The sequence below is a fragment of the Lagenorhynchus albirostris genome, chromosome 9 (assembly GCF_949774975.1).
Source record: "Lagenorhynchus albirostris chromosome 9, mLagAlb1.1, whole genome shotgun sequence".
NCBI classification, from domain to species: Eukaryota; Metazoa; Chordata; class Mammalia; order Artiodactyla; family Delphinidae; genus Lagenorhynchus; species Lagenorhynchus albirostris.
This window is the reverse complement of record NC_083103.1, coordinates 96,841,093-96,866,269: the sequence shown is the minus strand read 5'-3', so window position 1 is coordinate 96,866,269 and position 25,177 is coordinate 96,841,093. Positions and strand designations below refer to the sequence as shown.

General features: G+C 36.6%; 1 protein-coding gene across 12 annotated transcripts in view; it reads right to left on the bottom strand.

Annotated features, from left to right (window-relative positions):
- LOC132526387 (tubulin-specific chaperone cofactor E-like protein) overlaps positions 1 to 25,177 on the bottom strand; it is a 162,747-nt gene that overhangs the window by 79,614 nt on the left and 57,956 nt on the right. For 8 of the 12 annotated variants that reach the window (XR_009542544.1, XM_060160621.1, XM_060160625.1 and 5 more), the window contains exons 1-2: positions 1,407 to 1,594; positions 7 to 192 (exon numbers count right to left, since the gene is read on the bottom strand). The exons of 1 other annotated variant lie outside the window; for it this stretch is intronic. Coding sequence is in view for 3 of the 11 variants with exons in the window: in XM_060160628.1 (XP_060016611.1) it covers positions 7,040 to 7,358 (319 nt within the window). In the remaining 8 variants the exon portion in view is untranslated. Of the gene's footprint in view, positions 1 to 6; positions 193 to 1,406; positions 1,595 to 3,379; positions 7,359 to 25,177 lie in introns of those variants that run through there. 3 more of the 12 variants (XM_060160628.1, XM_060160630.1, XM_060160631.1) reach the window with 1 other exon arrangement.

The following is a 25,177-nucleotide window of genomic DNA, read 5'->3' as shown; positions in this document are numbered from 1 at the left end:
ACTCACCAATGATTAAAAATTGCAGATTCCAAGGGAAGAGAGCTCATAAGACAGACGATATGCATGGCTCATGCAAATTTATTATGTGTCGAATTCAAGTGCCTAGATTTGCATGCCTAATTGGGAAGAATGCCATCTTGGTTGCACTAACATCTTGCACGTATCAAGCCCAAGATCAGTAAAGTCTTTGACCTTGCAGGGATGTGACAAGTATTAAAATCAGAAAAAAAAATGTTCTTTTATGTAATTCCAGTGGAGAACAATTTGGCAATATCTATCAAAATTACAAACACTCTGACCTTTTGATCTAGCAGTCCCACTTCTGGGAATGTATTCTACAGATTTATTTCAAACATGTAAAAGAACATATGCTTTTTACTGCAGCAAATTGAAAAAAGTAAAAAAGAGAGAAAAAAAGAGGGAGGGAGATTGGGAGAGAGAACAACGAAAGACTCACATGTCTATCAATGAGGTGTTGGTCAAATAAACTATATACCACATCTATAAATGGAATACTATATCTTATATTATAAACAAAGGGTAAGGTGATTTCGTATATGTTGCTATAGAGAGATTTCCAAGATACATTTTAAGTGGAAAAAAAGCAAGGTGCATGATGGTATATAATATGCTAACTTTGCTGTATAAAAAGGGATCAATAAGTATATTCTCATTTGCTATTATTTGTGTTGACTCGGCAAAGACACACAAAAAACTAATAAAAGATGGAGTACAGGGGTTAGAGTAGAATTTTCCAGTGTATACTTTGTTTATATTGTTTGATTTTTGAATCATGTGAATGTTTTGTATTTAAAATGAAATACAAACGGTTCTTAAAAGATGTCTTCTTGTAAACAAACTGAACTATAAACCAAACAAAATTTTAACACAACCAAAGCAATTCATAATGTCCTAGTTGTATTCTCTAATAGTGGAATAAGGCTTACATCTGCCCTCAAATGTATCAGGTAGTTCAGAAAACACTGTATTTTTTTTTGTGTGTGTATTTTTTAATGTCTGCCTCCTCTTATTCCCATTCTTATTTATTTAACAGCTTAATTGTATTACCTATAATGACTAAGAAGCATTCAAGGGTGAAGAGTCTGTGAAAGACTCAGTAAACTGAAATTGCATCGTAATTTTTTGGCAGACCTAGATCTCACAGACCATAATAGATAAACTGCCTCCTCTATTTTGTAAGCAATATTTATATTCCTCACAAGGCTCTGTCTTGAATTTTAAAGAGGAACAATAACAGTGACAGCCTCAACCTTTCCCGTAACAAAACCTGTGATATGGGCTCCATTAGATTATCTACTTTTTCTCCCCCTATAAACACCAAGTTCACTTGAACACGGATGCCTCCTTAATAAAAGTCTGAGTCAAAACTGAGTGACCTGTCTCACCTTTAGTTGTTCACGGAAAACAAAGCGTTAAGGCTCTAGAATGTCGTCAGGTTGAAGACCAAGTGACCGGTGTTCAGCATCATATTGCAGGTTCACTTCTTCTTGTCAACAGCACCCATGACAAGTGTCCAATCTGGCTCCTCCCAGGAGAGCAGGGAGGACAATGGATATACACCAATCACAGTGTTACAATTCTGAAAATGGCATGAGGACAAGTTTCAATTTGGATTTAGAGCTATCAGCCGCATCAGTGATTTTGTTATAGAGAAAATCAATTTAGTAACTGAATATGGAGGAACATCTCACTTTAGTGTTTTAGTGAAACATAAGGACTAACATTAATGGTGTGACTGTGGAGGGCTATGGGAGAACCTTAGCAGCAGGTAGTATAGTACAGCTCTCAACTGCAGCCAGACTGCTTGGGTTTGAATCCTAGCTCTGCTGTCTTTTATCAACGGTGTGACTTTTGGCAAGTTACTCAACCTATCTGTGCCTCACAAGTAAGAAGATGGGGATAATTAACAGTGCTGAATCATAGGGATGTTGTGAACATCAAAAGGGCTTAATATAGGTAGAGCATCTAGATCGGGCCCTGGCTGATAATAAACGCTCATTGTTAATGTTTAGAAGAAACACGAGCATGAAAATTATAAGCCTGGATCCCTGGCACTGATTCACACGACCAGCAACCCTATCTGCTTTTGTCTCATCTCCCTCTTGGATTATGAGTTTGTTACTCCCCTCTTGATATGTGTGCCTTAAAACAGAACGCAAGCAAATTGCTCAGGTGCCTAAACCACACTGAAGAAAGGCATAAGATGTTCACATGTTTTCTACTCATATGTCTAGGCAAGTATATATATCTGAACATCTTAACAGATCAGTTTGTTACAAAAAAAAAAAAAACCTACCCATTTTTAGTGTTATTCTCAAATTTTTGAAGGAAAAGGATCCAGAAATTCATTATATTTTAAGGAGATATAATATGGTATGCTATCCCTTTCATGTATTAACTCAATTCCTAAATTTTAGTTACATTAAAAACTTAAAAGTAGATGAAATGACTCATGTCAATATCTATCATGACCTATGCGTTTTAAAAGTTACCTGGCTAAATTTGAATCCTGAAATCCTAAGTCTAAGTTGGAGAACACAGATAACTTCTTTTCCAGAGAAGAGCTGGAAAGACAAATGTGACTTCAAGGGTTAACCTCCTTGTTTTACATGCAATCTGGTGGAAATTATAGCATTTTTCAGTCCAATGGGTATTGGGTGTCTTGACATATGTCTACCTTGCAAGAACTCAAGAGACCCTCATAATAAATACTAAATAGAACTTAGCACAGAGGTTAAAACTATAATTTTTTGAAATTTGAATAAGAGGTAGAAATAATCTTACATTTAAACAGATCGCGATACTTACACATTTCTGAAGCACTGAGAAAGAATTTGATAGAGTCTGTCTTCTAAATACAGTAATAAAGTATATATAGTTCTTGGACATTAGGTCTTGGTACAAGGTTAATTCATAACAGATTACCAAGAAATTACTGATAAGCAGATACGGTTCAAGTGCCCCAAACCCTAATTTTTAGAGAAAATTATTTTTCAAAGGAAAGAAACGTCACGTGAAAAAGTGTCGCAAATTTCTAATTCATCAAAATGAGATTCTTACTCAAAAACGGGGATGCCGAATAGCTCAAAGGTGGGTTTTCATCCTTAAAAGAGCATGTTAGAAGTATAAAACTTTGCTAACAAAAAGGCAATAACGTATTTCCTATGAACCCTTGTTTTGCGGTTTTAATTTCTAACTTTGGCAAGATGCCAACTAAATTTGTTAAGCTGGTCAAACTCTTTTACCAGCTTAGGCCAGTTCCCCAGAGGACTCAACCACAGCACTGATGTTGAATTTCTGCTGTATAAAAATAAACATGCACCACGACTCCAGGAAAAAAACAGAACACAAAGAGAAAGTAGACTTTTAGATTTTTAATTTTTTTTAAAGATTATCTATATATCTATATATATATTAATAAAAGTGCAAAGAATAGACCTTCATGTTTAAATTATATTCTAAAATAAAATATATATTTCCATGAACTGCAGGAGACAACTGGCAAGTAAAGAGCCTGAGAGAGTCCAGTCCCTCTCCATCACTACAATGGACATATATTTGAAGGAAGCACCTATGAAAAATAGTGTTCACAACACACCTGGTAACACAGAGAGCTTCTGGGTGTTCTTGAAAGCAGTTTGCATGTCAATCTAACACGAAATGAGGGGAAAAATCAAATTCATAAACAGAAATGACATTGCTTAGAACAATCTATTACTCTGTACTCTTGTTTTATTTGCCCTGGAGCCTAGCACCTCCCACGGAGCAAGCCACCTTCACACACGCGCTCGTGAAACTATCGCCTGCGCGCCTCAAATGGTGATAGTTCCTTGTGCAACAAGCCTTTCTGTTCATAACACTGCTGATTTAGCATCATAGCTGAAACATCTGGTTAGAACTGAACTTTTCTTTTTAAGTAAACAAACTTTTAAAACATAGCATCATAACATTCGGCTCTGTTACACATAGCTCATGTTTTGGGCTTGTTTTCACCAAAAGGTCTTAAAGGAACAAGAGTTATATAATATCTGCTGCTTTCTTATGTATTTATGGCTATGGTGGTGATAGGTTGCAGAAACAATAGAAACTTTCAATAATAAAAAAAGATACATGACTCTGAACTTTTTTTTTTCTTTAAAGCAATCTGGGATATTTCAAAAATTCAAATTCAAAAACTGATTTCCACTGTGGTGTCAGCAGCTACATGCCCACATGAAAATGATGCCTCAGTTTTTACCTGGCTTTCTTTTATTACTCCTTTCCTTTTTCAGAACTGACAAAAAATTTCTATTTTAGAAAAGATATGTTCTATACACTGTGCCTGTAGCAACATATCTGTAATACTGGCTATGACAGAATTTTGCCTCATGAATGTCAATAATATGCTCTCACTGAATCTGGATGAAGTTAACATTAAAATACAGATAAGCTACAATCAATTATGCATAACTTGTAGACTCAAAAGTCCATGGTCTCTCCTCTCCTTGTTTTTGACCTGTTATAAAAATAATTTTGGTTACAAGTGTCTACACAGCACCAATTTTATTTCAAAAGCAGCATCTTTACTCAGCCACCCAAATCAGTCTACATGTATACATGCTCAAATATCTTTTCTCATTTACTTCTGTTCTGTAACTCTAAAAGACCGGTAATTGCATTAGATCTTGTCTCAATCAAAAATCATTTAGCAATTATTAAAACAATCAATTACAATGCCCTAAAAATACCCACGGCCACTGAATTAAATGAGAAGTTCCCCTGACATGCAACTGTGTAATCGGAGAATTATGCCTGCAGTCGATGAGCACTGTGTTCTGTAATAGCAGAAGGAACAGGTCTCTAATAGTAAAAAAGCATTTCATAAAACTTTGTCATATATAAAATATCTTATTAATTGTCATCATTCCACTGATGATTAAAGCATAAGTGTTTGCTCTGCTTTCTGCTGTGGGACAGTCGGGGGTCATACAACCTCAAAAAATAAGGGGGCATCTGTTTCTCAGGCTGACAAAAGCTCAGTTACACTGTTTCTCTCTCAAACTTGTCTGCACTCACGCACACGTACACAAAGCACCCACAGTTTTAATCTTCCTGACACTGTTGCCACACTTTTTTCCCACTTCCAAAAACCTGTCAGGAAAATGTGATTGCAAAATAATTATTCTTGTCTATACCCAGCCTGGATCTCCATCGCTCATTTTTATGATTTTATGATTTTGAAAGATAAAGCAAAAGGAGAACAGGCATCATTCATCTTCCTCAAACCCTTTGGTTTCCACTTTCAATGTTACAGTGAATGTAGATTTGACTCAGCAGGCCTGGGTCAAAGGCTTTACAGATACTGAACCTGAAGTGCATTAAGAGAATAAACATCTGCTATCATGGCGTAGGACAATTTAAAAAGTAGCATCCGTGAAGAGTTTACAAGAGTCACCTAAAAATGTCCTAAGAAATTAAAGAATTTGTAGGAGGGACGGAATCATGTAACAAAGGTCAAAAGGTCAAACTCAATCGGGTAACAATTACATTCTTTGAAAAATACTTCATGTGCACATTTTCTGCCCCAGGTGCACTAAGTCCTTCTCAAGTCTCCTATCTGTAAACATGGTGGATCCAGAAAGACATATATCAAAGAAAGAGATTACACTGATTAACAAAGGAATAGAAGAACAGACAAAAAGATTTCAGAGCAGGTAAGGACTACCTTTTAAAGGAAAGTGCTTTAAATATGCTTCTGCAAAAAATATGACTTGGAGGCAAATCTGAAGTTTTGACACTTATACTTTACTCAGAGATTAGTCAGAGTTGTTCTTCTGTAGGGGCAACTAAACTGAAATGTAAAACAAAAAGAATTGTTCAATTATGACATCACAAAATCCCAGGGAAAAACTAGGAATCAAAGCTCCCTTTGATTAAAATTTCCCACTTCGAATGCAAAGTGCAAGAGCAAAAGCTTCCAATGATGACAGGCAGGAAAGTCACAGTACTCGTTCTCCCATACTCCCCCCACTTGACTCCCTCATACACACTACAGAGAGTTTACTAGCTAATTCTCAGCTCTCCTGGCACGTATATCCATTGCTCTGTTGGATTCTTCATAAAGTCAGGCCTCCATTCCCAGTAGTTTAAAGTAATGAAAAAGATAGACAGATACGAAGAAATACATTCAAAAAGCAAAAAGCGAAGAACTCTGGAATGTGACGTAGCTCATGTCAGTAATGGTTGATATAACTGTGGGAGGAACATTAAAATTGAGATAGTTACATACAGAGTGATCAGGCTGCTGTGCCTGTGCTTCCTGGAATTCTAACACTCCATCTACTCTTCTTCCAGACCCTAACAGAGCTATAGGTTCTAACTGTACCTGAGATCAGAATCAGGCTGACAAATGCGTGACACACTTGAAATTATTTAAAAAGGGAGAAATGAAGAAAAACGTTACCCAAGTTGAAAAATAAGAAGTTCATTATGGACAGAATAAAACTAAGGTAAACATGTATGGACACGAGTCAAAATGAAAAACTGAACCCAAGAAGGAAAGGAGAGAGAGGGAGGGGGAAAAGGAGGAATTGGGAGAGAGATGTGTTGCCCCTTCCTGGAAAGATTCCTTGTTTCCTGATTTAAGTGCAAGATACTCTTCTGAGGGGACAATGCTGTTCACGCCATCATCACAAGTACACCTAAGTGGTCCTGAGGACCAAGCAGTAGACAGATCCCAGTGAACACAGTAAGAAGTCGGTGGCTGCCTAGTCCCCTCTCATGAGGGAGGGCACAGAAACTGGAGATGTGGCCAATTCTGGTGGCAGAGTAGAAGGAATCTGTGGTAGAAAATACCAAAAACAGCCCCCTACCCATTCTAGGGGGAAATATACAAAACCCCCCTGAAACCTAAACAAAACAAAACAAAACAAAACAAAATAAAACAAAACAGAGCAAACTTCTCCCTCCTGAAGGAAACCTCATGGGAACAAATGCCCTGCGAGTCCTAATGCGTGTGTTCTCACAAGGCTGGCGGAGGTTATTTTGTTTTGGATTCCACAAAAATTTTGTCTCCATCCCTAATGCCAAAAGAATGCAAGGCTCGAGAGCTGTACTTCATTTCCTCTGGGCCAAAGGGCGCTTCATGGTCAAAATAGTAGAGAAGCATGTTGCTAGTGGGTAATTGCACTAGAGTTTTTAATTGTTTCTTTAGTTCTGCAACTGTTTGGTCCAGACGAATGGTCATTTCTTCCACCTGGTCGTTAAAGTGGACTTCTACTTTCGCACTGCTCTGGGGTCTCAGGTCCACTTCTGCCAAAGGCTCCAACTTCCCATATTTTGTGACTAGTTCATGATACCTAGGAGGATAAAAAAACAAAACAAAACAAAACAGTGACAACTTAAGCCACTAGCGCATGAACTACTGACTTCTTCAGAACTATAGGTAAACTACACTGTTATTCTCAACATCTTTCTAATATCCTAGTCTAATATTATATCTACTTACCTGCCTACCTACCTATTGGGTGACTATTGTGGAATCTGTGATCTCAAATCGTTGCCCTTTTTTTTTAAAAATTAATTAATTAATTAATTTTAGTTTTGGCTGTGTTGGGTCTTTGTTTAGGGCTTTCTCTAGTTGCGGCGTGCGGGCGCCACTCTTCATCGCGGTGCACAGGCCTCTCACTGTCGCGGCCTCTCTTGTTGCGGAGCACAGGCTCCAGATGCACAGGCTCAGTAGCTGTGGCTCACAGGCCCAGTTGCTCCGCGGCATGTGGGATCTTCCTGGACCGGGGCACGAACCCGTGTCCCCTGCATTGGCAGGCGGATTCTCAACCACTGCGCCACCAGGGAAGCCCTGAAATCGTTGCCCTTTTGAGGCCACAGTAAAACCCTGTTCTTGTGTATCTGGGAAGAGTCTCTCCTAAAGATGGCCAACATGCCTGCTGCTAATCTTTATATAAGAATCAGCTTAGAAAGGAGAGGAGAACCTAGAAAAAAAGTAGACACTACAAAGATTATAGAGAGAAGTCTAATCACTCTGTGGAGCCTGCTTGCTTGGGCACCAGCATCAAGGCAGGCAGATACCTAAGCACGTGTTCCTTGGTAACAGATGGGAAGATGGACGTAGACCAGCAGGGGAAGGCATAAGTTACAAACAAAAACATCTAGTTGTATGTTAGCTGTTAACTCAGCTTTTTCAGTGATGCTTTGTTGAATGTTCCAGCCTAGCCTAGTCGACTGTAACACAAGGAATTTGTGGAAGAGTCAAGAATATGCTCTTGTAAAGAAGTGGTAAATGAGGGACACAAGTTCCTTGATCAAGGCAGGAATAAACAGCCAAAGACACCAAGAGGGAAGTGAATTATAGAGGTGAGACTAGGGCCCAGGAGGACAAGTTTCCCATGTGGAAAATCTTGCCTCCGCTGCCAGCCTTGGAGGATCTAGGTTTGATTTCATTGAGAAAGCTAAGCAGTTTCCTACAATCCAGAGAGGGGGAAAATGCTGAAAAAGTCTAATATTAGCTTTATTATAACCAAGATATACTGAGGTTAATTCGGGATCAGAATACAATGGTCATAAGATTACCCCCGCCACGTTCCCCACCCTACTGGCTTTGATTCGGTTAAATCAGTGTTATAATAAGGTTGGTAGGAGCACGGAAGCTGTAGTAAGACATCTGTGGTCAGGGATGGAAGTAATCATGTCCATGAAAGGGAGTAGCAGGTATGGTAAAGTAGCACTGGCCTTGGAGTCAGAAGACCTGACTTCAGAGTCTTGACTCCATCTTATAATTAGCTGTGTGGCTTACCAACTCACTCAATCCTTTTGGATCTCAGATTTCTCACTAGTAAAACTGGGATAATAAGTCTGCCCTTCCTACCTTGTAAGACAGTCATAAGAATCATATAAAATAACAGATGAGCAAGCACTTTGTAAGTTCTAAGTTCATATGCAAATAAAAAGGATTAACATTACATTCCTGCTGTCTGGGACTTACATTATTAAAACGCACACACCACTAAGAAAATATATGATTGAAATCTTCTTAGGTAGGACTTCTTGGAAAAGGTGATGGTACGATGAAAAAGATTATAGAATTGTCTTCTCCCACGACTTGAGCCCCAAATGGTATTCTTTTAAAAGGGTAAAATATTACCGGCAGCAACTAATACAGGAAAAGAGGAAACTGCCTTATTGCCATAACCTTTTAAAAGGAACCAAAAGCTCTGTACCATGTGGTTCTGTTAAGCAAGGGTCCTAACTCACCCCCCAGAAGCCATTATGCAGAAAGAAGGTAAGGAAACAAAATCCTGAGCGTACTGACCAATACTTCCTAATTTAGAGCAAACTGGGCTGGGGGGTAAGGAGTCAGCTGGGAGGAAGACTGAGGAAACACCTTAGGGATCAGAAGTCTCTACATCCCACTGCCAGGATGTCAGGATCTTAGCAATGGCAAACGAAACAAAACAGTCCACACAAACAAAAAACAAAACTACCAGGCCTTGAAATTTTCCAAGGCTGCAAACTGAAAAAGTGAAATGATTCAAAGTCCAAAGGTATCTTTCCTTCACCCAATCTCCTAGCATATGCCTTTAAGTCAGTGAAAGTAGGTTATGATAATTTAATAAAATCTTGGAAAAGACAGCAGAACCCAGGGGTCAAATAAGCTGAACCCAATTCTACGGATATTTTCCCTTCAGACTACAGAAAAGGAGACAGAATTGTAATACCCCAGGCTCTCAAGCTCTGCCCAGGAGGGACAAAAGGAACAATGGCAAAGGGGTCAAGGAGTTTACTTATACTATGTTTCAGTAAAGAGATGGTGTAGATAGAGGTATCCACTTTTATACATAAGCAAGAATATAAGACACAAAATGGCAACTAAGCACATACCACTGCAAAAGGAATAAAAGAGAGAAACACATTAAGTAAAAGGCAGAGGCAGAACTCAATCTGAAAGAAAACATAATTGAATGAAAAGAAAATGCCCCACAAATACTCTAAGGTCTAGAAATTAATAAGTGCATAAATATAATAAAACAGGAGCTCAAAGGTAAATGATAAACAGCAGAATGAGATGAAAAGGGAGATTTCAGCACCGGTGAAAGAAACAGGAGCAAAATAACACATTACCTACCGAATAAGTAAATTAGGAAGTATGACCCAGGAATATTATACCTCACCAAGTTTTTTCAGAAATAAATTTAACAAGCAAATATTCTGAAACAAGAACTTAGGGAACAGGGCACCCATGAGTCCTTCTGAAAAAGAAAAACACTACTCAACAATGGGATTAAAGAACTAGTGTTAAGCCCTGAATCTAGTTAACTATAAAACTAAAACTTAAAATAATAACTGTATGATCCTAGACTTATACTTGACACTATAGTCAACTGAATTTATCTCAAGCACAAACATATTTTTACATAAAATATGGTCCCTGTGCAGAAACTAGTCTGCAATTGGTCAAGTCTATCTACAAATTAAATGACCTATAAATTAGGACACTCTAAAAGGTCGTATAGTTTTCTCAAAATCAACATGTCCAGAAATAATTCATTGCTACTCCCCAACCATCTTCTCTTCTAGTCTTCCTTATCTCAGCAAATGGCACCAGGAACTGAATAGTCATCCCGATTCCTTCCTATCTCTCCTCTCCACTTCTCCCATTCAATCACTTGCCGTGTCATACTAATTCTATTCCTAAACATTTCATGAATCTACCTTCATCTCTCTTGCCCACCTGTCTTGTAAATTCAAGCCACTATCGTTAATAACCTGGATTGCTACAGCTTTCTTTGGATGCATAAGCTGGGTAATTTTCCTCAATATTTGTTTCAGCCTCCTCCTAGAATGCCTTTCTGTGCTGCAAAGCTGAAAACTACATTTACCACACTCCTTTGCAGGTAAGATTTAACTACCATCAATCTCATTCAACAGCCCTGGGGAGAGACATAGTGGATTTAGCAGACATGGAGTGGGAACAGCTTGGGTAGAGGCTTCCTAATTACCAGATTGTGGTTCAAGTAGTGTGTTCCTGGAGTCAACACCCTTGGCAGCAGCTTGCTTGATCTCCAGATCACAGCTAAGGTGGTGTGATCCAGCACCAGGGACAGCAGCTTCCTGAGTCTCCCCTTATCTGATGCTAGCAGAGGTAGCAGTACCCTTGGTGGGCTAGTTCTGCGGTACTGCTCTAGGGATAATCCTAGGGAGGCAGCCCTTCCAAAGATTTTGTAAGCACCTTATTCCCTGTATGAAATCCCTTTCTTCTTAAAATAGCTAGTTTGTGGCTTCTGTTGTCTATAACTGAATTTCAAATGATACTCTTTCAAATGGTTTCCCAAGACTTCAGGGTGGTCCCCAATTGACCCTTGTCTATATCACAGCCAAAGACATTGTCATAAAACACAAATTTGACTACAACACTCCTCTACTTAAAATCACTCAAGACCCATCAGAATAAAGCCCTAACTCTTTAACATAATTGTGGTAGGCAAAATTTTGGCTCCCCTCAGGAGAGAACCCAGCTGAGCCATCCTGGGCCCAGGATACAAACTATAACATGATAAGTATATATTGTTTCAAGCCACTAAGTTTATGGCAATTTGTTACAGCAGCAGAAAACTAATATAATTGATTAGAAAAGGCCCTTCATGATTTCGTTCCTACATAAGTTTCCAAATTTATTTTGGGCCATTGACATACCGCTCCCTGTACCTGCTTTCCACTTATTTAATCTTAAAAGCAATGTTTACTTATTAATTTTCAGGTAAATCCAGCAGGGTTTTATATATGGATAAAAGTTTGGATACGGACTAGGATAACAAATATTCACTCTTTATGCTGTAAAAATGAAGAAACAGCATTAGAGTTGTGACTCACTATAACTCACTATATACACTGAATATGTCCCCCTAAAAGTTACATAAGTAAAGATCATGATTTTAAGATAATATGTTTACTCCTAAGTATCTTACTTTGGATTATCTTTAAGCAGGGCAAATCAGTAGATAAAAGAAATCATGATTTTACAAAATGCCCAGTAAATTTTAGAAACCAATTTCTACCTTAGATATTTTATTCAGTATTCAAAAGTTCATCTAAACTATGTCTGAACTATATCTGTATATTCTGTATTATCTGAGCTTTTCTTAGCATCAGCCCCGAAGCTATAGTCTTAAGAGGTAAAGGGCTTTTTTCTTCCCAAAGCTATAGTCTTAAGTGGTAAATGATTTCTGATGACTAAGTAGTCTTCAGAATTAATGATCTCAATTTATATTCTACCAGTCAGTACTTCTATCTGATTATTAAAAAATATTTAATATCTATAAGTCTCACTTCTGAAGTGGGCAAAATGCTATAAGTCTACCTTGGATGATATTACTGACAAGGATGTACTGCAATAAGCAAATGTTAAATTGTAATACATATTTGTCTGTGTTTGTGTTCAGAGCTTCTGAATAGCATTCCCCACGGTGTCCTAACAGAAAATGATCAATCATAACAAGAACAAAATTTACTACACACAGCATAAAGGCCAGCATGACCACATGGGCAACTGAGAATGATAAATGGGAACCAAATGCTAGCTGAGACCTTGTGAAGAACACTACCCACAGGCAAACTGGCATTGTGCTTTTTTTTTTCTTCCTATTAAATAAAAACACCCACGAGGAGAAAAGCTTCTTTCAACTTTAAGGGTTTTTTAATCGTGAGCAGTTAAAAATCAGGCTACTGGTAGGGTGGGGCTGAAGGTGGCACTAACAAAGGGGGGACCGGGGAATGAACCCATGCTTAGTGGAGCTACGGTAGGGCAGCTCTACTCCCAGTGCACATAAGTAAGCCTTCACACACTAGCCGTTCCTTGTCCATGGCACACCTGCCTGATGTGACAGACACACGAGCAGATTTTAGTAGCGTGATGGTCAGGTTGGGAGAGGTATGCCCCTTTCTCTTATTGCCCATTTTCACTCTTGATTCCTAAGATAGCTCGGAGCATTTCATCAATCACCATCAATCACAGGTCTATGAAGCTAGAATAAAGACTTGGCACACTACTTGAAAAAGACTGAATGTTCCTACTGTAAATCTTAGTCTGAGGGTGAACTTATGACAAAACCTAAAACCCAAAGATGGACAGAGACTAAAGGTTAACTCATTTTCAGCTCTAACTAGTTTAAAAACTATTCTAACTAAATAATATGAACATTAAATATTTTACATAATTTTTAGGAACCTGGAAGACTAAAGGAGGCCTAGAACCAAAGGCTTTGAGCTGGCAGAAAGCTCGCACATTTGGACCTCACGGCTCCAAATCCATAAAAGAAGCAGCTCACAACCTCAAGGAGAGTCCTAGAGAAAAATGATGGGGTTTACATCTTATGCAGGTACATATACCACAATGGGATTAAGGGCATCCCAGTAGTGTGCTCACAGGTGGCCTATAGTAGTCTTATGCTAACAATTCTATTACTCTATTGATTCTCAAATGCAGACCCATATTGAATCAACTGGAGTCTTTATTCTAAATAAAGCTATTTTACTCCAAAATAAATCTCTAATACATACATCTCTCTCTTTAAGGAAGGCAACAAATAAAACATGAAAAATCTCTTATGGTTCCCTTGGTTGAAACAAATCATTAAGTATAACTAGACGAAAAACATTCACGAAATTTACTTTGTTTCCCAAGGCATTATGAAGGATTCAGAATACATTTCAAATATCTGATTGCTGTTATTTAATCCCTCCTGTATGGTATGCTTTCTCTCTCTGGTATGGTATCATATCATGGCATATCAAAGAAATCTCTGAAGCATTCTACAGCTGGGACTTTACACTCTTACTGAAACAGTTTCCTCAAGGTCACCAATATCTTATTAAAACACATAAACATCACATTTCAGAAGCAGAAAGGATCGTAGAGATCATCTATTACATATTTTACAGATATAATAATAGAGGGCCAGTTTGCTAGCCCAAAGTCTATTAGCTGGTGAATGCAAGGGTGGAAATTAGAACTGAGGTCTTGTTCTCAGATCATCATTCTTTCTCAGGTCTCATCTTAATGATTTGCTGCAATAATGAATACCGTTCTAGAAATTCTCTTCTCCTTTCTACATTTCAAATGTCCCCTTTCAATCTCTCTTTACAGGTTCTCTTCCTACCATCTACACTTGGGTAGCACTCAAAACTCACTCCCAGATTCTCTTCCCTTTTCTCTTTGTGATCTTCCATCACAGCGCTCATTCTCTTATTTAGCTTAAGCCATAGATGTTTCCCACTTGTCTTCCTCAAGCTTCTGTATTTCACCTACCTCCAGAATGATTTATTCTCATCTTTCATGCATAGTAAAGAATCTGAAACTGAACTTAGTATTTTCCATATAGTTTTTCATCAAGGCTTGAATCATAGAATTTTGTTTCAATTCACTATTTCTTAAATTCAAGTGCTGTCAAAATTGCCTAGTAAATGGATAAAGATACCTAGTCATATAATGGAATACCACACAGCAGTTAAAATAATTATTTTAATCTACATTTATCAATATGGTTAAAACCTTGATCAATATGGCTCCATATATTCACATTTTAATGCACTTCTGCTCCAAATACAGAGTAAAATGGATAAAATATGAAAGGGTTGAATTGCAAGAAGACATACCAAGGCTCAAAAATAACAGACATCTCCATGGACCAGAAACTGAACAGAAATACAAAGCATACAACTGAAACCACAGGACCACTGGACCCCAGGTCCAAATCAGGCAGTAGCAGTCAGGAGTTAAGTTCGTGTTAGGCAAAGGAAAATAAAGTACTCCATGGGAGAGAGAGGAACTCAAGACAGGTTCACTGCCTGAAGGAGGGGGAGGGTTAGGGTGATGTGAGGCTGGGCATGAAATAAGGAGGCAAAAAACTGCTGCAGATCCACTGCCTCGGGCTACCTCTTTTGAGCAATGGGTCTAGGTAAAAGAAGTAATAAGGTAGCTCTACCAACAGGAATTGAATCAAATCACCTGCTGCTTAGGTGACTAGATTTACCCTAACTCTACAATCAGTGGGATAGGGTCTCCAAAATCCATTACAAGAGCTGGTTTTAGACCAGGGGTCTGGGGAGCTGGTTAGAGATAACTGCAAAAACCATTAGACAGGGAGAGATAAGCTCAAACAGGAAGACATAACAATCCTCAATGTGTATGTATCTAACAACAGAGCTTCAAGATAAAGAAGCAAAAACTAATAGAACTGGAAGTAGAAATAGACAAATCCACAATTACAGTTGGAGACTTCAGTACCCCTTTCTCAGTAACTGATAGAACAAGTAGACAGAAAATTGTTAACAATGTAAAGACTTGACCAACACTAAAAACTTGACCTAACTGACATTTTTAATACACATTTCCAAGCAACATCAGAACACACATTTTTTTCTAGTGCATATGGAAGTCTAACCAAGACAGACCATGTTCTAGGCCCAAAACATACTTAATAGGTTTAAAATAACTGAAATAATACAAAGTATGTTATCTGATTATAATGATATTAAGCTGGAAATCATTAACAGAACAACAACAATCCCCAAGAATTTGGAAAATACACAACACACCCATAAATAACCCAAGGGTCAAACAGGAAGTCACAAGAAAAATTAGGAAATATTCTAAATTCAATAAAATAAAAATACAATATATCAAAAATTATAGAATGTAGCTAAAGCAGTGTTTAAAGGAAAATGTATAGAATTAAATGCCTGTAAAAGAAAAGAAGAAAGGTCTCCAATCAATGATCTAAACTTCCATCTTAAGAAACTAGAAAAAGATGAGCAAACTAAACTCAAAGCAAGAAGAAGGAAGGAACTAATAAAGATATGAGCAGAAATCAGTGAAATAGAATGCATATAAACAACAGACAAACCATGAAACCCAAAGCTGGTCCATAAGGTTAGTGAATTTGGTAAACCTCTAGCCAGACTGATCAAGAAAAGAAGACACCAATATCAGGACTAAAAGAGGAGACATCACTACAGACTCTACAGACACTAAAGGTTTGTAATAAATGAATATTATGAACAACCTTATGCCCATAAATTCAATAACTAAGATGAAGTGGATGAATTCCTTCAAAGACACAAATTACCAAAGCTCATTCAAGAAGGAACAAATAACTTGAATCAGGCTACATCTATTAAATAAATTTAATCATAGTTAAAACCACCAGTAAAGAAAACACCAGACACAGACGGCCTCATTGATAAATTCTACAAAATACTTAAGAAAAAGATAATATTAATTCTACACAAAATCTTTTAGAAAAAAGAGGAAAGAACACTCAAAAACTCATTTTATGAGGCCAGCACTATCCTAGTACCAAAACAAGGCAGCCAGAAACTATCAAACTCTTAGAGGAAAACATAGGCAGAACACTCTATGACATAAATCACAGCGAGATCTTTTTTGACCCACCTCCTAGAGAAATGGAAATAAAAACAAAAATAAACAAATGGGACCTAATGAAACTTGAAAGCTTTTGCACAGCAAAGGAAATCATAAAAAAGACCAAAAGACAACCCTCAGAATGGGAGAAAATATTTGCAAATGAAGCAACTGACAAATGATTAATCTCTAAAATTTATATGCAGCTCATGCAGCTCAATAACAAACAAACAAACAACCCAGCCCCAAAATGTGCAGAAGACCTAAATAGACATTTCTCCAAAGAAGATATACAGACTGCCAACAAACACATAAAAGAATGTTCAACATCATTAATCATTAGAGAAATGCAAATCAAAACTACAATGAGATATCATCTCACACCAGTCAGAATGGCCATCATCAAAAAATCTAGAAACAATAAATGCTGGAGAGGGTGCGGAGAAAAGGAACACTCTTGCACTGCTGGTGGGAATGTGAATTGGTACAGCCACTATGGAGAACAGTATGGAGGTTCCTTAAGAAACTACAAATACAACTACCATATGATCCAGCAATCCCACTACTGGGCATATACCCTGAGAAAAACATAATTCAAAAAGAGTCATGTACCGAAATGTTCATTGAAGCTCTATTTACAATAGCCAGGAGATGGAAACAACCTAAGTGTCCATCATCGGATGAATGGATAAAGAAGATGTGGCACATATATACAATGGAATATTACTCAGCCATAAAAAGAAACAAAATTGAGTTATTTGTAGTGAGGTGGTTGGACCTAGAGTCTGTCATACAGAGTGAAGTAAGTCAGAATGAGAAAGACAAATACAGTATGCTAACACATATATATGGAATATAAGAAAAAAAATGTCATGAAGAACCTAGGGGTAAGACAGGAATAAAGACACAGACCTACTAGAGAATGGACTTGAGGATATGGGGAGGGGGAAGGGTAAGCTGTGACAAAGTGGAGAGTGGCATGGACATATATACATTACCAAACGTAAAATAGATAGCTAGTGGGAAGCAGCCGCATAGCATAGGGAGATCAGCTCGGTGCTTTGTGACTACCTGGATGGGTGGGATAGGGAAGGTGGGAGGGAGGGAGACGCAAGAGGGAGGAGATATGGGAACATATGTATATGTATAACTGATTCACTTTGTTATAGAGCGGAAACTAACACACCATTGGAGAGCAATTATACTCCAATAAAGATGTGAAAAAAACCCCAACAAGGCAAAGACATTAAAAGAAAATTACAGATCAATATCCCTCATGAAAGCAGACACAAAAATCCTCAACAAAATATTAGCAAGTTTAACCCACCAACATATAAGAAGGTAATACATAATAAGCAAATGAGATTTATCCTGGAATTTAAGGCTGGTTAAACATTTTAAGAAATCAGTTAATATAATTCACTGTAATGGACACTAAATAAGAAAAACTACATGAATTTCTCAAGATATGCAGAAAAAGAAAAGGAAAGAGAAAAAAGAAAATAAAGAAAAGAAGTATAAGTCATATAGATTGGAAAAGAAGACATACACTGTGCCTCATACACAACATGACTGCCGACAATGAATTCACAAAAGAACTACTAGAGCTAATTAAGTCTAGCAAGGTTGCAGGATACAAGGTCAATATACAAAAAAAAATTGTATTTCTATACCTAGCAATGAACAATTGAAAAGTGAAATTAAAAAATAGTACTATTTATAATAGGACTTAGATACATGAAATCCTTAAGTAAAAATGTAATAAAATATGTGCAGAATTTTTGTGAAAAAATACAAGACACCAATTACTTAAAGAAATCAAAGAAAACTTAAATAAATGGAGAGATACACTGATTCATGGACAAATAAATGGAGAGATATACTGGTTCATGGACAGGAAGACTCAATATTATTAAGATATCAATTCTACCCAAATTGTTCTATAGATTCAACACAATCTCAATCAAAATGCCAGCAGAATTTTTTTTCTAGAATTCAACAAGCTTATCCTAATGTTGATATGTAAAGGCAAAAGAACTAAAATAGCCAAAATAACTTTGAAAAGAAAATCAAAGTTGGAGGACCCCCATTACCTGGATCCCAAGACTTATTCTAAAGCTACAGTAATCAAGACAGCATAATATTGGCAAAAGGATAGACACATAGATCATGGAAAAGAACAGAGAATCCAGAAATAGAGAGTCTACCTATATGGTTAATTGATTTTCAACAAAGGTATAAACTCAATTAAATAGAAAAAAGATAGTCTTATTAATGAATACCACTATAACAATGACACTCATATACCCAAATTAAAACAAAACAAAAAGTTAATCCATATCCTAAACCATATACAAAAATTAACTCAAATGAATAAATGTGCTTAAACTATAAAATGTCTAGAAAACATAAGAAATCCCTGTGATCTTAAGTTGGTCAAAGATTTCTTTGATATGACACCAAAAGCACAATCCATAAAAGAAAAAAATCAGTTAAGTTGAATGTCATCAAAATTTAAAACATTTGCTATTTGAAAGAAACTGATAAAAAATAAAATAACAAGCCAGACTGAGAGAAAATATTTACAAAACACATGTCTGGTAAGGGCCATATATCTGGAATATACAAAGAACCCTCAAAATTCAATAATAAGAAAATAACCCAGTACAAAAGTGGGCAAAAGATTTTAACAGATACTTCATCAAACAAGGTATTTGGATAGCAAATAAGCTCATGAGAAGATGCTCTACACCATTAGTCACTAGGGAAATACAAATTAAAAGCACAGCGAGATACCATGATGTATCTATTAGAATGGCTAAAATTAAAGACAGAAACAAGAAAACTGAAAATACCAAGTGGTGGTGAGGATGTGGAGCAAAGGAACTCTCATATGTTGCTGATGGGAAAGCAAAATGGTACAGTCACTCTGGAAAACAGCTTGACAAGTTAAACACACACTTCCCAAATGACTCAGCAGTTCCACCTCTAGGTATTTACCCAACAGAAATAAGAACTTATGTTCACACACAAACTCATAGGTGAGTGTTTATAATAGCTTTCTTAATAAATTGCCAAAAAAGGGTAAACAACCAGAATGTACTTCAGCTGATAAATGTCTAAATAAACTGTACTACTGAGCAGTAAAAAGGATATCACTAGTGATACACACAAGATAGATAAATCTCAAATGCATTATGCTAAGTAAAAGAAACCAGACTCAAATGGCTACCTACACTTCCTTTCAGAAAAGGATAGACTTACTAGACAGAAAATCAGCAAGAATAAGATCTGAATAAAACAATCAATCAACAGTATCCAATTGAAATATATAGAACACTCCATCCAACAACAGCAGAATACATGATTTCTAAGCACCCATGGAGCAATCACCAAGGTGGGTATAAAATACACGTTAACAAATTTAGAAGAATTGGTATTATGCAGAGTTTTTTTCTGACCATAATGGAACCAAAGTAGAAATCAGCATCAGAAGGATAAGAAGAAAATTCCTAACACTTGGAAATTAAACTTCTAAATAATCCATGGGTCAAACAGGAAGACTCAAATAAAATAATAATTTAAAAAAACATAGAACTGAATGGAAATTAAAATGTAACACATCAAAACATGTGGGATGCCAGCAGTCCTGAGAGTGAAATTTATAGCACTTACATGTTTATTAGGAAAGCCCTCAAATTAAGGATCTACATTCCTACCTCAAAAACTAGAAAAAGAAGGGCAAATCAAGCAAAAGGAAGGAAATAAGCAGAAATCAATGGCTTTTTTAAAAAAAGGAAGACAACACTGAAAACTACAAAACATTGTTGAAAGAAATTAATGAAGACATAAATAAATGGAAAGACATTCCATGTTCCTGGATTGGAATACTTCATATTATTAAAATGTCTATACTACTCAAAGCAATCTACAGATTCAATGAAATCCCTATCAAAATCCCAATAGCATTTTTTTTGCAGAAATAGGAAAAATCATCCTCAAATTCATATGGAATCTCAAAGGATCCTGATTAGCCAAAACAATTTTGAAAAGGAAGAATAAAATTGAAGGACTCACATTTCCTTACTTCAAAACATATTACAAAGCCACAGTAATCAAAATAGTGTGGTACTGGCATAAAGACAGACATATAGCCAATGGAATTGAATAGAGAAGGCAGCAATAAAACCTCTCATACATGGTCAAATGACCTTTGATAAAGGTGCCAAGACCACTCAATAGTGAAAAGACAGTTTCCTCAACAAATGGTGCTGGGAAAACTGGATACCTACATGCAAAAAAGAAAAGAAAGTGGACCCTTTTCTTATATCATATACAAAAATTAACTCAAAATGCATTAAAGACCTACATGTAAGATCCAAAACTATAAAACTTCTAGAAGAAAACATAGAGGAAAATCTTCATGACAATGGATTTGGCAATGATTTCTTAGATACTACACCAAAAAGACAGACAACAAAAGCAAAAATAGACATATGGGACTACATCAAACCTAAAAAACATCTGTATATCAAAGGATACAATGAACAGAGCTAAAAGGCAACTTATAGAATGGGAGAAAATATTTGCAAATCATGTATCCGATAAGGGGTTAATATCTACAATACATAAAGAAACCTAAACTCAACATCAAGAAAAATTAAAAAAAAAAAACAGATTTAAAAATGGGCAAAGCACTCACACAGACATTTCTCCAAAGATCACATACAAATGACCAAAAAGCATATGAAAAGACATTCAACATCACTAATCATCAAACAAATACAAATCAAAACCACTGTGAGGTAACATCTTACACCCATTAGGATGGATACTATTTAAAAAACACAAAATAACAAGTGTTGTTTGGTGGAGAAACTGGAACACTTGTGCACTGTTGTAATTGTAAAATCATACAACCAACCATGGAAAACAGTATGGTGGTTCTTCAAGACTTAAAAAGAGGATTACCATATGATTCAACAATTCCACCTCTGGGATTCAAAAGAACTGAAAGCTGGGTCTTGAAGAGATATCTGCACACCCATGTTCACAGCAGCACTATTCAAAATAGCCAAGAAGTGGAAGCAAACCAAATGTCTACTGATGGATGAATGGATAAACAAAATGTGGTATATACATACAATGGAATATTATTCAGCCTTAAAAAGGAAGGAAATCCTGTCACATGCTACAACATGGATGAACTTTGAAGATGTTATGCTAAGTGACATAAGTCAGTCACAAAAAGACTATATGATTCTTTTTATATAAGATATCTAGAGTAGTCAAATTCATAGAGACAGAAAGTAGAATGATGTTTGTCAGGTGGTTGTAAGGAGCTGCAGGGAGAGGGTGATGGAGAGTTGACATTTTATAAATATAGAGTTTCAGTTCTGCAAGAGGAAAAACCTTTCTGGAGATTCATTGCACAACAGTATAAATATACTTAACACTACTGAAATGTACAGTTAAAAATGGCTAAGATGGTAAATTTTATCTTATGTATATTTTACCACAATTTTAAAAAATAATTAAGGTGGTAAATTTTGTTATGTGTATTTTAGTAGAAATAAAAAGTTTTTATTTTTATTTTTTTGTTGTTGATATGTCTTTTTTTTTACATCTTTATTGAAGTATAATTGCTTTACAATGGTGTGTTAGTTTCTGCTTTATAAAAAAGTCAATCAGTTATACATATACATATGTTCCCATATCTCTTCCCTCTTGCATCTCCCTCCCTCCCACCCTCCCTATCCCACCCCTCTAGGTGGTCACAAAGCACCAAGCTGATCTCCCTGTGCTATGCGGCTGCTTCCCAATAGCTATCTATTTTACACTTGGTAGTGTATATATGTCCATGCCACTCTCCACTTTGTCACAGCTTACCCTTCCCCCTCCCCATATCCTCAAGTCCATTCTCTAGTAGGTCTGTGTCTTTATTCCCGTCTTACCCCTAGGTTCTTCATGACATTTTTTTTTCTTATATTCCATATATATGTGTTAGCATACGGTATTTGTCTTTCTCTTTCTGACTTACTTCACTCTGTATGACAGATGCTAGGTCCATCCACCTCACTACAAATAACTCAATTTCATTTCCTTTTATGGCTGAGTAATATTCCATTGTATATATATGCCACATCTTCTTTATCCATTCATCCGATGATGGACACTTAGGTTGCTTTCATGTCCTGGCTATCGTAAATAGAGCTGCAATGAACATTTTGGTACATGACTCTTTTTGAATTATGGTTTTCTCAGGGTATATGCCCCATAGTAGGATTGCTGGGTCATATGGTAGTTCAATTTGTAGTTTTTTAAAGAACCTCCATACTGTTCTCCATAGTGGCTGTACCAATTCACATTCCCACCAGCAGTGCAAGAGTGTCCCCTTTTCTCCACACCCTCTCCAGCATTTATTGTTTCTAGATTTTTTGATGATGGCCATTCTGACTGGTGTGAGATGATATCTCATTGTAGTTTTGATTTGCATTTCTCTAATGATTAATGATGTTCAGCATTCTTTTATGTGTTTGTTGGCAATCTGTATATCTTCTTTGGAGAAATGTCTATTTAGGTCTTCTGCCCATTTTTGGATTGGGCTGTTTGTTTGTTTGTTACTGAGCTGCATGAGCTGCTTGTAAATTTTGGAGATTAATCCTTTGTCAGTTGCTTCATTTGCAAATATTTTCTCCCATTCTAAGAGTTGTCTTTTGGTCTTATTTATGGTTTCCTTTGCTGTGCAAAAGCTTTGAAGTTTCATTAGTTTCCATTTGTTTATTTTTGTTTTTATTTCCATTTCTCTAGGATGTAGGTCAAAAAGGATCTCGCTGTGATTTATGTCATAGAGTGTGCTGCCTATGTTTTCCTCTAAGAGTTTGATAGTTTCTGGCCTTACATTAAGGTCTTTAATCCATTTTGAGCTTATTTTTGTATATGGTGTTAGGGAGTGATCTAATCTCATACTTTTACATGTACCTGTCCAGTTTTCCCAGCACCACTTATTGAAGAGGCTGTCCTTTCTCCACTGTACATTCCTGCCTCCTTTATCAAAGATAAGGTGACCATATGTGTGTGGGTTTATCTCTGGGCTTTCTATCCTGTTCCATTGATGTTTATCTTTCTGTTCTTGTGCCAGTACCATACTGTCTTGATTACTGTAGCTTTGTCTGAAGTCAGGGAGCCTGATTCCTCCAGCTCTGTTTTTCTTTCTCAAGATTGCTTTGGCTATTCGGGGTCTTTTGTGTTTCCATACAAATTGTGAAATTTTTTCGTTCTAGTTCTGTGAAAAATGCCAGTGGTAGTTTGATAGGGATTGCAATGAATCTGTAGATTGCTTTGGGTAGTAGAGTCATTTTCACAATGTTGATTCTTCCAATCCAAGAACATGGTATATCTCTCCATCTATCTGTATCATCTTTAATTTCTTTCATCAGTGTCTTATAATTTTCTGCATACAGGTCTTTTGTCTCCTTAGGTAGGTTTATTCCTAGATATTTTATTCTTTTTGTTGCAATGGTAAATGGGAGTGTTTTCTTGATTTCACTTTCAGATTTTTCATCATTATTGTATAGGAATGCCAGAGATTTCTGTGCATTAATTTTGTATCCTGCTACTTTACCAAATGCATTGATTAGCGCTAGTAGTTTTCTGGTAGCATCTTTAGGATTCTCTATGTATAGTATCATGTCATCTGCAGACAGTGACAGCTTTACTTCTTCTTTTCCGATTTTCCTTTTATTTCCTTTTCTTCTCTGATTGCTGGGGCTAAAACTTCCAAAACTATGTTGAATAAGAGGGGTGAGAGTGGGCAACCTTGTCTTGTTCCTGATCTTAGTGGAAATGCTTTCAGTTTTTCACCATTGAGGATGATGTTGGCTGTGGGTTTGTCATATATGGCCTTTATTATGTTGAGGAAAGTTCCCTCTATGCCTACTTTCTGCGGGGTTTTTTTAATCATAAATGGGTGTTGAATTTTGTCGAAAGCTTTGTCTGCATCTATTGAGATGACCATATGGTTTTTCTCCTTCAATTTGTTAATATGGTGTATCACATTGATTGATTTGCGTATATTGAAGAATCCTTGCATTCCTGGAATAAACCCCACTTGCTCATGGTGTATGATCCTTTTAATGTGCTGTTGGATTCTGTTTGCTAGTATTTTGTTCAGGATTTTTGCATCTATGTTCATCAGTGATATTGGCTTGTAGTTTTCTTTCTTTGTGACATCCTTGTCTGGTTGTGGTATCAGGGTGATGGTGGCCTTGTAGAATGAGTTTGGGAGTGTTCCTCTCTCTGCTATATTTTGGAAGAGTTTGAGAAGGATAGGTGTTAGCTCTTCTCTAAATGTTTGATAGAATTCGCCTGTTAATCCTTCTGGTCCTGGGCTTTTGTTTGTTGGAAAATTTTTAATCACAGTTTCAATTTCAGTGCTTGTGATTGGTCTGTTCATATTTTCTATTTCTTCCTGATTCAATCTTGGCAGGTTGTGCATTTCTAAGAATTTGTCCATTTCTTCCAGGTTGTCCATTTTATTGGCATAGAGTTGCTTGTAATAATCTCTCATGATCTTTTGTATTTCTGCAGTGTCAACTGTTACTTCTCCTTTTTCATTTCTAATTCTATTGATTTGAGTCTTCTCCCTTTTTTATTTGATGAGTCTGGCTAATGGTTTATCAATTTTGTTTATCTTCTCAAAGAACCAGCTTTTAGTTTTATTGATCTTTGCTATCATTTCCT